Source organism: Dipodomys ordii, unplaced genomic scaffold (assembly GCF_000151885.1).
Source record: "Dipodomys ordii isolate 6190 unplaced genomic scaffold, Dord_2.0 Scaffold105, whole genome shotgun sequence".
Lineage (NCBI taxonomy): Eukaryota > Metazoa > Chordata > Mammalia > Rodentia > Heteromyidae > Dipodomys > Dipodomys ordii.
Genome location: NW_012267321.1, coordinates 4,374,828 through 4,391,907, shown reverse-complemented (window position 1 = coordinate 4,391,907; position 17,080 = coordinate 4,374,828). Strand labels below are relative to the sequence as shown.

The 17,080-nt window shown below is 40.2% G+C and overlaps 1 protein-coding gene across 1 annotated transcript; it reads left to right on the top strand.

Moving 5' to 3' along the window:
- Positions 1-1,262: 1,262 nt before the first annotated feature.
- LOC105994250 (vomeronasal type-1 receptor 1-like) lies at positions 1,263-16,212 on the top strand. Its single transcript, XM_013027663.1, has 4 exons — positions 1,263-1,592; positions 8,379-8,591; positions 8,844-8,945; positions 16,129-16,212. Exons 1-4 carry the CDS (start codon positions 1,263-1,265, stop codon positions 16,210-16,212), a joined length of 729 nt encoding a protein of 242 aa, XP_012883117.1.
- The last annotated feature ends 868 nt before the right edge of the window (positions 16,213-17,080 follow it).

Genomic DNA, 17,080 nt, shown 5'->3' with positions numbered 1-17,080 from the left:
CAGGTTTGTGTGCTCAGGGTTACAGCATTCTCTGCTGAAATGATCTAATTCAGCCACGAACTTTGTTGTCATGAGTAATGTCCCAATGTGATATCTCCCTACATTTAAAGCAATTGCATATTATTTGATGATAGACATTGGAAGAGATTTTGCAAAAGAAGATATTGTGACCTGATGTGTTATGATATGAATGTATGAAGCTAGAAGACTTTAATTAAATATTTTTTGGCTTGTCATTCCCATTCCAGCCAATTTCCTCAGTGTGTTCTCTTTTCCTCTGTCTTCTCTCATATTTCCCTGCAACTTATTTAAGAATTTTTTTGTCAGCGGGGGGACTTGACCTCAGAGCCTGGGTGCTGTCCCTTATCTTTCTCTAAGGTACAGTGTTCCACAATTAGCTACACAGCATTGCTTCTAGGTTTCCTGGTAGTTATTTGGAGATGAGTCTGGACTTTCCTCCCTGGGTTGGCTCCACACCTCCGACCTGACATCTTAGGCTCCAGAGTTGTTAAGATAACAGCATGGGCCTCCAATGTACAGCTTCGCTTGTTCTTTTTCAGATGAAAACTTTTGACCTGATACTCTATTTCATGGGTAAATTTATCTATGTAGGTGAGTAGAAAGCACTTCATCCCATCCTTTCTGCATCTTTGAGAACTGTTTATGATCAGAGAGATGGAGAGTGTTCTTCTCCCTGAGTCACTGAAGAGGCTGGAGCATTCAGAAATCACAGCCATGTGGGATGTGCAGGGTAAGAGATAGAACTCAGGGCCTCAGTGTCTTGCTAAGTTTTTCAGTCAAGGCTGCTCTTTTATCACTTGAGACACACGTCTACTTCTGCCTTTTGTGGGTTAATTGTGGATAAAATGTCTTGTGGATTTTTGTGCTCAGGCTGGCTTTAAACTGTCATCCTCAGCTCTCAGCCTCCTGCATTGCTAGGATTACTGGTACCCCACTTGGACAGCTTTTTTTGCCAAGGATCTTGAACTAAGGCCTGGGTGCAATGTGAAGCCTACTGCTCTACCACTTTCAGCAAAAGCACTGCTTCTGATTTTGAGTGGTTATTTGAAGATAAGAATGTCATGGGAATATTCTGGCTGAGCTGGCTTCGTCTAAACCATAATTCTCAGATCTAGAATCACGATGATCAGATATCAGCCTCCTGAGTTGCTAGGATTAAAGATCTGAGTCACCAGTGCCCACTAGCTAGCGTGGTCATAGTTATTTCTTTGTTTTCACTGTATTTTTTGTCTCACAATAAAATGAGTTCTTTCCTAACTCAAACCAACATGGAGATGGGGGTTGTCTTCCTCACTCAGACTGCAACTAGGATCCTGGGGAACTCCTCTCTTTTTTGCTTTTATAGTTACACCCTCCTCACTGGACAGAAGATAAGGCCCATAGACGCTATCTGCCACTATCTGGTCTTTGCCAACAACTTGGTTATTTTATCCAGGGGAATCCCTCAGACAATGGCAGGATTTGGATGGAAGTACTTCCTGGATGAGTCTGGATGTAAAGTTGTTTTGTATTTCCACAGAGTAGCCAGAGGGGTTTCTCTTAATGCCACCTGCCTTCTGAGTGGCTTCCAGGTCTCAAAGCTTTGCACTAGAAATGCTTGGTGGGATATGTCTGTTGTTCCCTTTTCTGGATCCTGCAGCTCCTTGTAAGTGTGTAAGTGTCTCTGAGAGTGATTGCCCAAGACACAAAATGTCCCTGTATACATGCATTATAGATACTGCACCACAGGCCCACCACAACCCTTTACAACTTCATTACAGGTAGCCTTATTCTCTTCCATTGATGTTATGTGATTGGTTTTCATGATGTGGATCAGTGGCTCCATGGTCCTTGTTCTGCACAGTCACAAGGAGAGGGTCCAGCACATTCACAGCCTCATTCCCTCCTGAAGACCTGATCACCAGGCCAGGGTTATATGCACCATCTTGACCCTGGTGGACATGTTTGTCTTCTTCTACTTGTCTCTCTGCCATTTTTGCTGTTTGATTTAGTTCACATAGGAAGCCAGTCCTGTTGGGTCTTTGTCCAAAGGATGGGGTCCAGGGAAAGATAAGTGCGCAGCTTGCCCATTCCCCAGCTTCCCTTAGCCTTGAAGACAATCAGACGCAGCAGGGAGTCAAGTCAAGCAGGAACTCATTTATTACCACAAAGCAAGCACTTTTTAGAGTGAAAGACTGCATGGCATGGGAGGGGAGGAAAAGGAACCAACCAATCACTGTAAACGTCATACCCTATCATGTGCCTAAGCTTCCACTAGCTGTTCATGCACTGAACGTAAAGAAATCAGGCTCTGCCCACTCAACTCCCTCTCAGCGCCATTTTTGCTACCCGTGTGCCCTGCACAGTCCCGTGGCTCATAGGCTGTTTTCCTGGATGTGTGCTTCTCAGTTCTGAGCCCCTTTGTGCTCATCAGCAGAGACAGTAGCGTTATTCAGGTGTTTATTTCTGCACTAAAAAATGAATTTCCTAATTTGGTTAAACCATACCTTACATCAGATTTTACAGTTGGATCAAAATTAGTTTTGGCAGCACTGGGGTTTATACTCTGCTCTGCACTGCTAGAGTAGGGGATTGATTACTGGAGACATGCTCTAGTTCTTTCTCAGTCTAGTTATTTTTGAGATATAGCCTTGCTTTGTAACCTACTAGATGTTTCCTGAAGTACCTGGGATGACAGATGTGAACCAAGATATTGAGGTGGTTTTTGGTTGAAATGGAATTTTTCACCCAGTCTTACCTATAACTGCAACCATAACAATCTCATCCTCCCACATGAATGGAATGAAAGGTTAACACCACCACACCCAGCTAGCAGTTGAGATGGAATCTTATGAACTGTTTACCTGGGCTGGCCTTGAACCTGAATCCTTCTGTTTCAACCTCACGGAGGAGACACTGCATAGATCATGGCTCAGTTTTTTTTATTACATTATTACCATGATTATTATTATGCCATTTATGGGGATTGAACTCAGGACCTTGGTGCTATCTCTGGGCTGTTTTGCTCAAGACTAATATTCTACCATTTTGAGCCACAGCTCTACTTCTGGTTTTCCGGTGGTTTGGGGAGGGATATAGTCTCTCAAGCTTTCTTGCCTGGGTTTTCTTTAAAGCCCAGTCCTCAAATCTCAACCTCTTTTGCTCAAGACTAATATTCTACCATTTTGAGCCACTGCTCTACTTCTGGTTTTCCAGTGGTTCATTGGAGATAGTCTCCTAAGCTTTCTTTCCTGGGTTTTCTTTGAAGCCCAGTCCTCAGCTCTCAACCTCCTGAGTAGCTAGGATAACAGGTGTGAGCCACCAGCACCTGGCAGATGTTTTTTATTTATCATTATTTAACGATTATATAATAAAAGGTATTCTATAAGAATCCGTGTGAAATGGACAATAGCGAGTCAGGAGAGTATCTCAGCAGTGAAGCACTTGCCTACACAGAACCACAATAAAATAAAGATATATGAAAATTTCAATGCAGTTTTTGAGTCCTAATGATATTTTATTTTAGTTCACTAAGCAAATGAAGAATAAGGAAAGGCATTATTGGTGTCATCTTAGCAGTAATAGAGGAATCAGAAGATGAATCTTTTCCCCCTACTATACAGGAATTATGCTTAATTTTTCTTCATTACCTAATGAACTGTGTTGCACAACTTTAATGTTTGTAAACATGAAACTTGGAAATAAAGTTCGATATTAAGCACAAAACAAAGTGTTATTGGATGTTGTTTTTTCATTTGGATACCTGAAAACCTTAACTTGAAACATACTTAGATCCAGCATCTTCAGTAAGAAGAGTAGTCTAGAAAGGTCTCTCCTGTGGATCACGGGGATTTCAGAAATCTGAAGACATCCACCATGTTTGACCTGGACCAGGGGATATGGTGACAGATCAAGCAGTAAATTTGTGTCACTGCTGGTTCCTAAATGTAGTGCAGGACCAGCCCAGAATTCCATCTTTGTCCTAAAAGTAGGACAAACTCAGCGTGAGGCCTAACCTCATGCACAATATCAGCAGTCATCATAAATATGATTTAGTTGATGTTCAATGAAAATGTAGTATGCATTTGACAAGAAAATTCCAAGTTATTTTTTTCAATTAGTAAAAACTGTTCTTAAAATACACATCCTTTCATGTGGTGATACAAATGTAGGTCAATAAACTCTGTGTGTGTGTCTGTGTGTGTGTGTGTGTGTGTATCTGTGGGCTTTTCTGTGTTGGGTGGCTTTATTCTAGAGATGCAATCTTTCTTTTTCTATTTTTTAATTTAATTTAATTTTATTTGTGAACATACTGTACAGAGGGGTTACAATTACATGAGCAGGATAATGCGTACATTTCTTACCAAGCATTGCAGCCTCCTCCTTTGGTTTTCCCTTCACATCCCTTCCCAGTTTCTTTTTCTTATTAGTATTTCTTGAGTCATTTTTTCTTTTCCTGGGGCTTGAACTCAGGGCCTGGATGCTGTCCCTGAGCTTCTATGGCTCAAAGCTCGCCCTCTACCACTTGAGCCACAGTGCCTCCTCCAACCTTTTCTGAGTTGTTTCTTGGCGAGAAGACTGTCACAGACCTTCCTGCCAGGGCTGGCTTCGAACTGTGATTCACATATCTCAGCCTTCTGAGTACCTGGGAGTACAGCCATCAGCACCCATCCTTCTTCAGTCAATTATGACAAGAGTAGTGTTCCTGGAAACTTGAATGCTTTCCATCTAATTTATGTCATTTAGAATCCGTTTTCTCTCTGTCTTCTCTCCTTGTCCCAGGACTTGAATTCAGAGCCCTATGCTTGGTAAACTTGTTCAGTGAACCACTTAAGCCATGCTTCCAGCCCAAGTTTTGTTGATTTTATGTCAGTCCTGGGTTTGAAGTTGGGGCCTGGGTGCTATGCCTGAGCTTTTCTGCTCAAGGTTAGCTCTCTACCATCTGAGCAGCAGCTATACTTCCAGCTTTGTTGGTAGTTAATCAGAGATGAGAATCTCACAGGCTTTTCTTCCTGGGCTGGCTTCAAACATTGATCCTCAGACCTCAGCCTCCTGAGCTGCTAACATTACAGACATGACCCACTGTTGCCCGGCTTGTTGGCTTTTTTGGAAATGGAGTCTTGTGGACTTTGTGCTTGTTCTAGTTTTAATCTGTGATCCTCCTAATCTCAGCCTCCTGAGGAGCTAGGATCATAGGCCTGAGCCACCTTTCCTGGCTCTGATTTGCACTTCCAGATGTCAAGAATCATGTGTGCACTTCCATTTCTGGCTCTGTAATTTATGTCTTCTGTTTTTTTGTTACCAAACTAAGTAAAATTTCTGTCCATATCCTTGGTTTTTTTCAAACATCCAACATTTGGTTTCATTGATTTTTATTTCTATTGTTCTGTCTTCATCTTGCATTCATAGTTATAATCTTCATTGTTTCCATATTGTGTTTACCTTGCTATTATTTTCTTGCTCTATATGGAATGATGATAGGTAGAGACCTTTTGTCCTTCCTTTTGTAATGATAGGATATAAGTTATACATTTCCCTCGCAGCACAATTCTGGTTTCTAGTTTCATCTATGGATGCTCCCTAGTTTTAGGTGATATGATCATGCTGTGTTCAGAGTAGGACATATCTATATTCTCTGTATCTCAGAAGGTAAATAAGGCTGGAATAAGTGAGTATATAAAAAGCCTGTGAAGGTATCAATGAAGATATTGGGGAAACATGAAAAAGACTGCTGTAAAACATGTCTGTCAGCCTTGATTATTTGTTTATTCATCAGGCATAGCACTTCAACTTGGGATATAGGTTTTTTTAATATGTTGTTATTGTAAAAATACTGTACAGAGGGGTTAGAGTTGCATGACTAAGTTAATGACTTTTTTTTTACACCTATTAAGGCTTGAACTCAGGGCCAGGGCACTGTCCCTGAGGGTGATTTTTTTTTCTCAAGGTAATGCTCTACCACTTGAGCCACAATGGCACTTCCATCTTTTTCTGAGTGGTTTATTGGAGGTAAGAGTTTCATCTATTTTTCTGCCTATGCTGCCTTTGAACTGCAATCCTCAGATCTCAGACTTCTCAGTAACTAGGATTACAGGCATGAGCCACAGATACCTGGCTTTTTGTTAATTCATGGTGCATTGCTATGGAATAAATTGTATCTTGGAGACAAAGGGGAAAAATACAAATTCACCAAAGCCATTTGTTCAGTGTCATACACGTACACAATAGATTTCCTTTTCTTCTACTCACTTCTAATGAGATGTCTTCAAAAGTTCCCCATATTCCCTGGAATTCCCTCACCGTGGGTCACATCCATTAGAAATGGTCATGAAAGTTCAGTGGTGCTCATCAGTATCCACAGTTCTCCACTTTTTATCACAAGAAAGCTCTGTTCCCCATGCAATACTGTCACCACACTTCCAGGTGACATGATGAGCAGGCCCACAAAGGGGATGATATCACACAGTCCTGAGCCTTTATCTAGGGGCTCCATGGCTGAGCACATATGCTGTGTCCACTGTCTCTGCTCCTCTGTCCTGACAGCCAATTCCTACTGGGTAAGCAGCTATTCTTCTCAGGCAAGTGACAGTAGTAAAGGTAACTCATCAAGAAAATACAGAAGTAACTTCTCTGTAAAATGTGTGTGTTGTGTGGGGTTAGAATAAGGCAAATGTTTTGTACTTTAGTAAAAAATGTATGGTGAAAGTCACAGGCCTCTCTCCTGCCTCGGTTAGCAGTATTGATGCAGCTCCACATCCCTTTTTATCCAGGACACCACAAAACTCTGTGTGCTCAGGGGCAGAGCATTCATTCTCTGCTGAAATAATCTAATACACCTCTGTATACTTTTTGTCATGAGTAATGTCTCAAAATGATTTACACTTACATTTAAAGTAATCACATATGATTTGAAGATATACATTGGAAGAGATTTGCCAAGGAATAATCTGTGACAAGACAATTTATGATATGAATATTGGAGGCCTTGGCTTGTCATTCCAATTCCAACCAATTTCCTCAGTTTGTTTCTTCTCCCTCTGTCTTCTCTCTCATTGTTCTTGCACTCATCTTACTTATTACTTTGTTAGTCTTGGAGCTTGTATGCAGGACCTGGGCTCTGTCCATGAGCCATTTTGCTCAAGCCTAGTGCTCTACCATTTGAGACACAATGCCTCTTCAGTGTTCCTGGTGGTTACTGGCAAATAAGTGTCTCCTGGGCTTTCCTGCCTAGACACTTTTTACACCAATGGTGCCTTCAAACTTCAATCCACAGGTCTGTCTTTTGAGTTACAAGGATTAAAGGGATGAGTGCCTAATTTAGGAAATTCTTTTCCAAATGAAAACTTTTAACCAGAAACTATTTCATGGGCAAATTCGTCTATATACATGAGTAGGAGGCACTTAATATATGCTTTTCTACATCCTTGAGAATTGTTTAGGAGCAGAGACAATGAGAGTCCTGGTGGGCCATGAGTCACTGAAGAGCCTGGAGCATTCAAACACCACAGTGCTATTGGATGTGCTGTTGAAAGCCTTGAACTGAGGGCCTTCAGCTCTTGCTTAGTCTTTCACTCAAGGCTGCTGTTCTATCACTTGAGACACACTTCCACTTCTGGCTTTGGGTGGTTAATTGTAGTTAAAAATTCCTGTTGATCCAGGCACTAGTGGCTAAGGCCTCTAATCCTCGCTACTCAAGAGACTGAGATCTGAGGATCACGGTTCAAAGCAGGCCAGAGCAGGAAAGGTCATGAAACTCTCATATCCCATATATCATCAGCAAACTGGAAGTGCCACTGTGGCTCAATCGGTAGAGTGCTTGCCTTGAGCTGAAGAGCTGAGGATAGCTCCCAGGCCCATACTTCAAGCCCCACAACCGACCAAAAAATATCTTTTGGATTTGTCTGCACAGGCTGGCTTCACACTGTAATCCTCAGTTCTCACTCATCCTTCTGAGTGGCTAGCATTACAGGCATCAGCCAGCAGCACATGATTCTTTTGATTTCTTTTTTCTAAATGCTAGAATAAATTCAGACTATATTTTTCACTAATAAAGTAAAAAGATATATTCTTTACAAATTGAAGTTTGTTTGTGCAATACATTTTTTTCTCAGTCTAATGTATGTCTTTTTATTTAATTCTAATGTGGATACATTAAGACATTGTCCTTTTCTTTCCATATTTCTTATACTTAAGTGTTGTTTTACAAAATTTTAACTATTTTTATCTGACATTATGTCCATTATCATAAGAAATATTGTTCCCTGTCAGGCTCACACCTGTAATCCTAGCTGCTCAGAAGACTGAGATCTGAGGGTCCTGTTTCAAAGCTAGCCAGGGCAGGCTTCTCTTAATGTCACCTGCTTCTGAATGCCTTCTAGGTCTCAAAGCTTTGCACTAGAAATGCTTGTTGGAAGATCACTTCTACATTCCCCAAGTGCTTTGGATTCTGTGGTTCCCTTTCCTGGATTCTGCAGCTCCTGCTAAATGTTTCTGTACCTTTGAGAGTGACTGGCCCAAGACACAAACAAAGTGTCACTCTGCACATGCATTATAGATACTGTTCCACAGGAGCAACCCCACCCAAACCATTTGTACGTTTATCACAGATAGTCATATTCTTTTCAATTGATGTTATGTGTTTGGTTTTTATGATGTGGGCCAGTGGCTCCATGGTTCTTGTCCTGCACAGACACAAGCAGAGGACCCAGCACAGTCACAGCTGCATTTCTTCCTGAAGACCTGAACATGAGGCCAGGGCCACACACACCATCCTGACGTTATTGAGCATTTTCATCTCCTTCTATGGCCTCTATGCCATTTTCAGTTTGGTTTGGTCTCCTTAGGAAGCCAGAACTGTGCCTAGTGGACACGTCAGTGTTCCTGGGTACATGTTTCTCAGTACACAGATCTATGTGCTCATCAGTAGAGACACATGTGCTACTCAGGTATTTTATGCCTGCATTAAAAAAATTTCCCTAATTTGGTTAAAAGGTAGTTTTGTTTTTATAGCACTGACTCAGATTTAGACTTTAATCTCTGCACTCATTAGATGAGGTGCTCTACTACTAGAAGTGAGCTCCAGTTCTTTTTCATTCTGGTTATTTTTGAGATATTGCCTTGCTATTATTCAGGTCAGCCTGAACCCCAGTATTCCCATTATGAGTTTCCCAAGGTGTCTGAGATGAAAGAAGTGAACCAAGATTTAAGATTTCTTTGATGATATAGAGTCTTAGAAATTTTTTTGCCCAAGCTTCCCTATAACATCAGACATCCCAATCTCAGCCTCCCACATCATTGGGATGACAGGTATATACCACCACACCAAGATAGTACTTAAGATGGGGTCTTATTAACTGTTACTTGGGCTGAATCCTTCTGATTCAACCTTACAGTCGTGAGCCACTGAATCCATCTTATATCAATCTTTCATTTAAATTATTATTATTGTTGTTATTATTATTATTACTGTTAGTCGTTTTGTTGATGAGCATGAACTCAGGTCCTTGGAGATATCTACGAAATCTTTTGCTGAAGACTTGCATGGTACTCGTTTCAGCCACAGCTTCACTTCCAGTTTTCCGATGGGTAATTGGAGATGAGACTCTCAGATTTTCCTGCCTGGGTTGTCTTTGAACCACAGTCCTCATATCTCAGCCTCCTGAGTAGCCAGGATTACTGAAATGAGCCACCAGCAACCCACATAAATGTCTCTTTTTAAAATTATTAAATGAGGGGCTGGGATTGTGGCTTAGTGGTAGAGTGCTTGCCTGGCATGCATTAAGCCCTGGCTTCTATTCCTCAGAACCCCATAAACAGAAAAAGCTGGAAGTAGTGCTGTGGTTCAAATAGTAGGGTGATATCCTTTAGCAAAAAGAGGCTCAGGAAGAGTGCCACATGTGGGGTTTAAGCCCTAGAACCCACAAATTATTAAATGAGTATGGAACACAAGATATTTTAAAAGAATCTGTGTGGAATTGACCAAAAGTGCATCATGGAGTATCTTAGTATTGAAGTTCCTGCGTACTGGAGACCTTGAGTTTGTTGCCTGAACCTCAATTAAAATAAAGTTAATGAATATTTCTATGCAGGTATTGTGTCCTAAAGATTTTCTTTCTTTCTTTTTTTATTGTGAAAATAATGTACAGATGGGTTACAATTACATGGGAAAGATAATGAGTACATTTCTTATCAAGCATTGTAGCCTCCTCCATGTTTCTCCTTCCCACCCAATCCTCCCATCGCCACCCCACCCAACCATCCCCCCCACCAAAGTTGTAAAGTTCGTTTTTGACATAACTACTGGTATGTCTCATTGTTGCAATGGGTCCACCTGTATCCCTATTTAAACCATTTGTTTTTTCCTTTCCCCTCCACAAATTATAACAACCTCAAATACAGTGAAAACAGGGGTTATACCGTGGGGGAGGGACATACAAAGCAACAAAGAAATAATCTTATAAATGTGTTAGAAACCATCGCATGAAAGAAAAAATCATTTGAATACATATGTTAGGGTTCATTTCCCTAACATCACCTTATCTGACCTTTCCTGCTTGACTCATGCATATACTAGTTATTGCAAATAAGGGAAAACATGGGACCTGTGTTTCTTTGGGCCTGGTTTACTTCACTTTATATAATTTTTTCCAAGTCTTTCCATTTCCTAACACATGGGGCAATGTCATTCTTTCTGATGGAGGCATAGAAGTCCATAGGTATATATCACATTTTCTTGATCCATTCATCTACTGAGGGACATCTGGGTTGGTTCCATATCTTAGCTATGGTAAATAATGCTGCAATAAACATAGTCGTGCTGGTAGCTTTAGTATGGTCTTGTTTGTGAACATTTGGGTAAATGCCCAAAAGTGGGATTGCTGGGTCATAGGGGAGCTCTATGTGGAGTCTTTTGAGTAACCTCCATACTACTTTCCAAAGTGGTTGAACAAGTTTACACTCACCAACAATGAAGTAAGATTCCCTTCTGTCCACATCCCCTCCAGCATCTGTTGTTATTAGAGTTCTTGATTATAGCCATTCTAACTGAGGTGAGGTGGTATCTCAATGTTGTTTTGATTTGCATTTCTTTTATGGCAACAGAGGTTGAGCATTTCTTCATGTGTCCATTGGCCATCCTTCTTTCCTCTTCAGAGAAGTTTCTCTGTAAGTCTTTAGCCCAGTTTTTTTTTTTTTGGTCCGGTCGTGGGGCCTGAACTCTGGGCCTGAGTGCTGTCCCTCAGCTCTTCAGCTCAAGGCTAGTGCTCTACCATTTGAGCCACAGCACCACTTCTGGATTTTCTCTTTTTGCTTATGTGGTGCTGAGGAATCGAACTCAGGGCCTCAGGCATGCAAGGCAAGCACTGTACCACTGAGCCAACTTCCCAGCTCTTTAGCCCACTTATTTATTGGGCAGTTGTTTCTTTTAAGATTTGTTGTTGGGTTGTTGGGGGAATTTAATTTTTTGAGTTCCAAGTATATTTTAGATATGAGACCCTTGTATGTTGTATGGCTAGTGAAGATCTTCTCCCAATCAGTGGGCTTTCTATTGATCTTTCTAGCTATGACCTTTGCCATGCAGAAGCTCTGCAATTTCATGCAATCCCATTTGCTCAACCTTTCTTTGATTTGTTGTGTTTCTGGGGCTCTATTAAGAAAATTTTGGTCTATGCCAAGAAGACCTAGGGTTTCTCCTATTCCATCCTGTAATGTTTTCAGAGTGTCTGCTTTCAATCTGAGGTCTTTGATCCATTTGGAGTTGATTCTAGTGCAGGGTGATATATAAGAATCTAGCTTTAGTTTTCTAGAAGTAGTTGACCAATTTTGACAGCACCGTTTACTGACAAGGCTGTATTCCTTCCATTCTATTTTTTTAGCTCCTTTATCCAAGATTAGTTGGCTATAAGTCTGTAGGTTCATTTCTGGGTTTTCAATTCTATTCCATTGGTCCTGAGGTCTGTTCTTTTGCCAGTACCAAGCTGTTTGGATTACTATGGCTTTACAGTAGAGTTTGAAATTTGGTATTGATATCCCTCCTACACTGTTCTTTCTGTTGAGGATCATTTTTGCTATTCGGGGTCTTTTATTGTTCCATATGGATTTTTGGATTGCCTCTTCTATTTGCTTGAAGAATGAGGTTGGAATATTGATAGGTATCACATTGAATTTGTAGATAGCCTTGGGAAGTATGGCCATTTTCATGATGTTGATCTTTCCAATTCATGAGCATGGGAGTTTTTGATAATTTCTAAGTTCTGTTTTGATTTTCTTTTTCAAGGTTTTAAAGTTTTCATCATAGAGGTCCTTCACTTCTTTGGTTAAGTTAATTCCTAGGTATTTTATGTTTTGTGGTGCTATTAGGAATGGAATTGCTTTCCTGATTTCAGCCACACTTTTCTCATTGTTGACATACAGAAAAGCCATTGATTTTGGGAGGTTAATTTTATACCCTGCTACTTTGCCAAAGTTTTGAATCAGCTTGAGTAATTTGGGAGTGGAGTCTATGGGATTCTTTAAATACAAGATCATGTCATCTGCAAAGAGGGAGAGTTTTACTTCTTCTTTCCTTATTTTGATCCACTTTATGTTCGCATCTTGTCTTATTGCTGTAGCTAGGCATTGTAATACTAGATTGAAGAGCAGTGGAGAGGGTGGACATCCTTCTCTCGTTCCTGAGTTAAGGGGAAATGGCTTTAGTTTTTCACCATTGAGTATGATGCTGGCTGTAGGTTTGTCATATGCAGCCTTTATTGTACTGAGGAATGTTCCATGGATTCCTAATTTTTCCAGAACCTTCATCATAAAGGGGTGTTGGATCTTGTCAAGTGTTTTCTTCTGCATCTATTCAGATAACCATGTGGTTCTTATCCTTGCTCTTGTTGATGTGATGAATTATATTAATTGATTTGCGTATATTGGACCAGCTTTGCATCCCTGAAATGAATCCTGTTTGATCGTGGTGTATGATTTTTTGGATGAATTGCTGAAGTCGATTGGCCAAAATTTTGTTGAGAAATTTTGCATCGATATTCATGAAAAAAAAAATGGATCTATAGTTCTCTTTATTTGATGAGTCCCTACCTGGTTTTGGGATGAGGGTTATGATGGCTTTATAGAATGAGCTCAGTAGTGAACTTTCTCTTTCAATTTCATTGAAGAGTTGGAGCAGTATTGATGTGAGCTCTGCTTTGAAGGCCTTATAGAATTCCACTGTAAAGGCATCTGGTCCTGGGCTTTTCTTAGATAGGAAATCTCTTTTTTTGGGGGGGGTCCGGTAGTGGGGCCTGAACTCTGGGCCTGGGCGCTGTCCCTCAGCTCTTCAGCTCAAGGCTAGCACTCTACCACTTGAGCCACAGCGCCACTTCCGGCTTTTTTTTCTTTTTGCTTATGTGGTGCTGAGGAATCGAACCCATGCAAGGCAAGTGACCTACCACTGAGCCACCTTCCCAGCCCTTAGATGGGAAATCTCTTATTGCTGTTTCTATTTCAATGTTTGATATGGGCCTGTTAAGATGGTTTAACTCATCTAGGTTTAGTTTCGGCATGCCAAGTTCTCAAACTTATTAGCATAAACTTTTGAAAAGTATTCTCTTATAATGTTCTGAATGTTGGTTGTTTCTGCGGTGATGTTTCCATTCTCATCTCTGAGTTTATTTATTTGGGTGTGTTCTCTTCTTTTTCTGATAAGATTTGCTAAGAGTCTGTCAATTTTGTTTATTTTTTCGAAGAACCAACTCTTTGTTTTGTTGATTCTTTTTTTTTTTGGCAGGGGGTGGGGTTCGGTCATGGGGCCTGAACCCAGGATCTGGGCACTGTCCATCAGCTCTTCAGCTCAAGGCTAGTGGTCTACCACTTGAGCCACAGCGCCACTTATGGCTTTTTTCTTTTTGTTTATGTGGTGCTGAGGAATCGAACCCAGGGCCTCCAGCATGCAAGGCAAGCGCTCTAACACTGAGCCCCTTGTTGATTCTGAGCCCCTTGTTGATTCTTTCTATGGTTTTTTGGATTCTAATTCATTTAATTCTGATTTAACTTTAATTATTTCTCTCCGTCTACTGGATAGGGGTTTATATTGTTGCTCTTTTTCAAGGAGGCTCAGATGTCTCATTAAATTGTTGGTTTCAGATCTCTCCAATTTGTTGATGTAGGAACTCAGAGCTATAAACTTGCCCTTGATTACTGTCTTTGCTGTGTCCCAAAGGAGCTGGTAATTTGTGTGTTCATTTTTGTTGAATATGATGAACATTTGAATTTACTTTCTAATCTCTTCCATAATACACTTGTGATTCAGCAGTATGTTGTTCAGACTCCATTGTTACAGGACTTTCTTTGGTGGCTTTTGGTGTTGAGTTCTAATTTTATTCCCTTGTGTTCTGAGAGAATGCAAGGTATAACTTCAATGTTTCTGAATTTGGACAAGCTTGCTTTGTGACCTAAAATGTGGTCTATTTTGGAAAATGTTCCATGTGCTGCTGAGAAAAACATGTATTCTGATGCTGCTGAGTGAAATACTCGGTAGATGTCTGTAAAATCTAGTTGATCTAAGCAATGTTTAGATGTGTGGTTTCTCTGTTGAGTTTTTGCCGAGTTGATCTATCTAGTGGGGAAAGTGGTGTATTAAAATTCCCAACAATTAATGTCTTTGGATCTATGTGGGATTTGAGGGAAAGTAGTGTTTCTTGGATGAATTTGGGTGCTGCATTGTTTGGTGAATAGATATTTAGGATTGTAATATCCTCTTGAAGGAAAGATCCCTTAATTAGTATGTAGCGACCTTCTTTTCTTTTCTCACTAATTTTAATTTGAAGTCTACTTTATCTGATAGTAGGATTGCAACTCCTGCCATGCAATTGGGGTCCAGTTGCTTGGTAGATTTTGTTCCAGCCTTTCACATTCAAAATATGTTTTTTTTTTTATGGGCAAGATGTGACTCCTGAAGGCAGCAGATAGAAGGATCTTGCTTTTTAATCCAACTAAACAGTCTATGTCGCTTAATTGGAGAGTTAATTCCATTAATGTTGAGAGATAGGACTGAGAGGTATTTGGGAGTTCCTGCCATTTTATCCATCTTCTTGGGGGCTGTGGCAACTGGGTTCTTCCTAAGGTTCTTGGATTCGCAGTTTGGGTGAGGTTTCTTGGCCTTTATTGTGGTCTTGTTGGTTTTCTATTTGTAGGACATTTTTAAGAATCTTTTGTCGGGCTGGTTTGGTGGAGATATATTGTTTCAATTTTTCTTTGCTATGGAAACTTTTTATTTGACCTTCGGTTATGAAGGAGAGTTTAGCTGGGTACAGTATTCTTGGTTGATCGTTGTTTGTCTTTAAGGCATCATTCCAGGCTCTTCTTGTTTGATTGTCTCTGCTGAGAAATCTGAGGTGATTCTAGTTGGTTTCCCTTTATTAGTGATTGACCTTTTCTCCTTGACAGCTTCAAGGATCTTTTCCTTGGTCTGAATTGGTCCTGTTTGGATTATAATGTGACAGTGGGATGTCCTATTGTGGTCTGGTCTATTTGGTGTTCTAAAAGCTTCTTGTATCTGAATAGGCCTATCTTTTTGCGTGTTTGGGAAGTTCTCTGCTAGGATCCTGTTAAACAAATTTCCTAGACCATTAACTTTTCTTTCTAGGTGCTCTTCTACACCCATTATCCTTAGATTAGGCCTTCTGATGGTGTCTTCCAAGTGTTGAAGAGATTTATCATATTTCTTGGATTTGTCTTGGATGGTTGTATGTTCTTTCTCTATAATATCTATGCTGTCTTCAATCCCCAAGATTCGATCTACTGAATGGTCTAATTTATTATGAAAATTTTCTACTTTGTTTTTTTTTTGTATCTTTTCTTCTAGTTGGTCAGCTTTGATGGCTTCAAATTCTTTGTTGGAGCTTTTTTTAAGAGCTTATATGAACTTCTTTACTTCCTTAATTTGGTGTTCAGTTTTTATTCTCAAATCACTTAGTTGATTGGTTATGGTTTCCTTGGACCCCCATTCCTTCTGTTGGGTTCCATTCAGCATTCCCTTTGTGGTCTCCCTGACTTCTTTCAGCTCTCTGTTTATGGATTCCATGAATGCCTTTAGTGATTTTTCTTTATTCTCATCCTGCTCTCTCAATTCCTGTATTAATCTTTGATTAGCTTCTTCACCTTCATGGAGTTCCTGTAGTTCCCTTTGAGTGTTCTCAGCCTTCTCACGCCATTCCTGACATTCTCTTTAACTGATCTCAGCCTGCTCATGCCATTCCTTTATTTCTCTTTGAGTGTTCTCAAGCTTCTCATGCAATTCCTGTATCAATCTTTGAGTAACTTCCCCACGCTCATGATATTCCTGTATTAAACTTTGTTTTGCCTCCTCTCTCTCTCTATCATGCTCATACAGAGTCCTTTGCAGGTTTTCAATCTTTTCATTTACCATGTTTACCAGTAGTGTTTGTAGAGCCTTTTGGAACTCTCCTCTGGATTATTCATCATCTTTTCTGTCCCCTGAGTATCATGAGTGGGAGAAGACATACCTGGACTTGCCATTTTTCTTGTGTTTTTCTGGGTTGCTCTGCCTATTTGGGATGAAAGTAACACCAGTTTTATGCTAGCACACTATTTTAAGGCAAGCATCAACCAATGTATGTAGTTGCACAGTCAAAAGTCTGCAGATAGAATCTAGTTTAACAGATATATCTATTCAACATCAAACAACTATTTATTAATGGGCTACAAACTGCAAAGAATAATTTGGCAAACCAGAAATTATTAGGTTCAGGGAGAGATGTTGGTAAAAATAGGCATAGAGGGATGTGGAAAGACAGTGGGAGAGTTAACTTAACTAAATCCTAATCTCAAAGCTGGAAATAGGTTGGATAGAATGATAGTAGAGCCATACAACAGACAAGTGTGTCATATCTATAATATACTTGGAACTCAAAAAATTAAATCCCCCAACAACAAATACTCAAAGAAACAACTGCTCAATAAATAAGTGGGCTAAAGACTTAAAGAGAAACTTCTCTGAAGAAGAAAGAAGGATGGCCAATAGACACATGAAAAAATGCTCAACCTCTCTTGCCATAAAAGAAATGCAAATCAAAACAACATT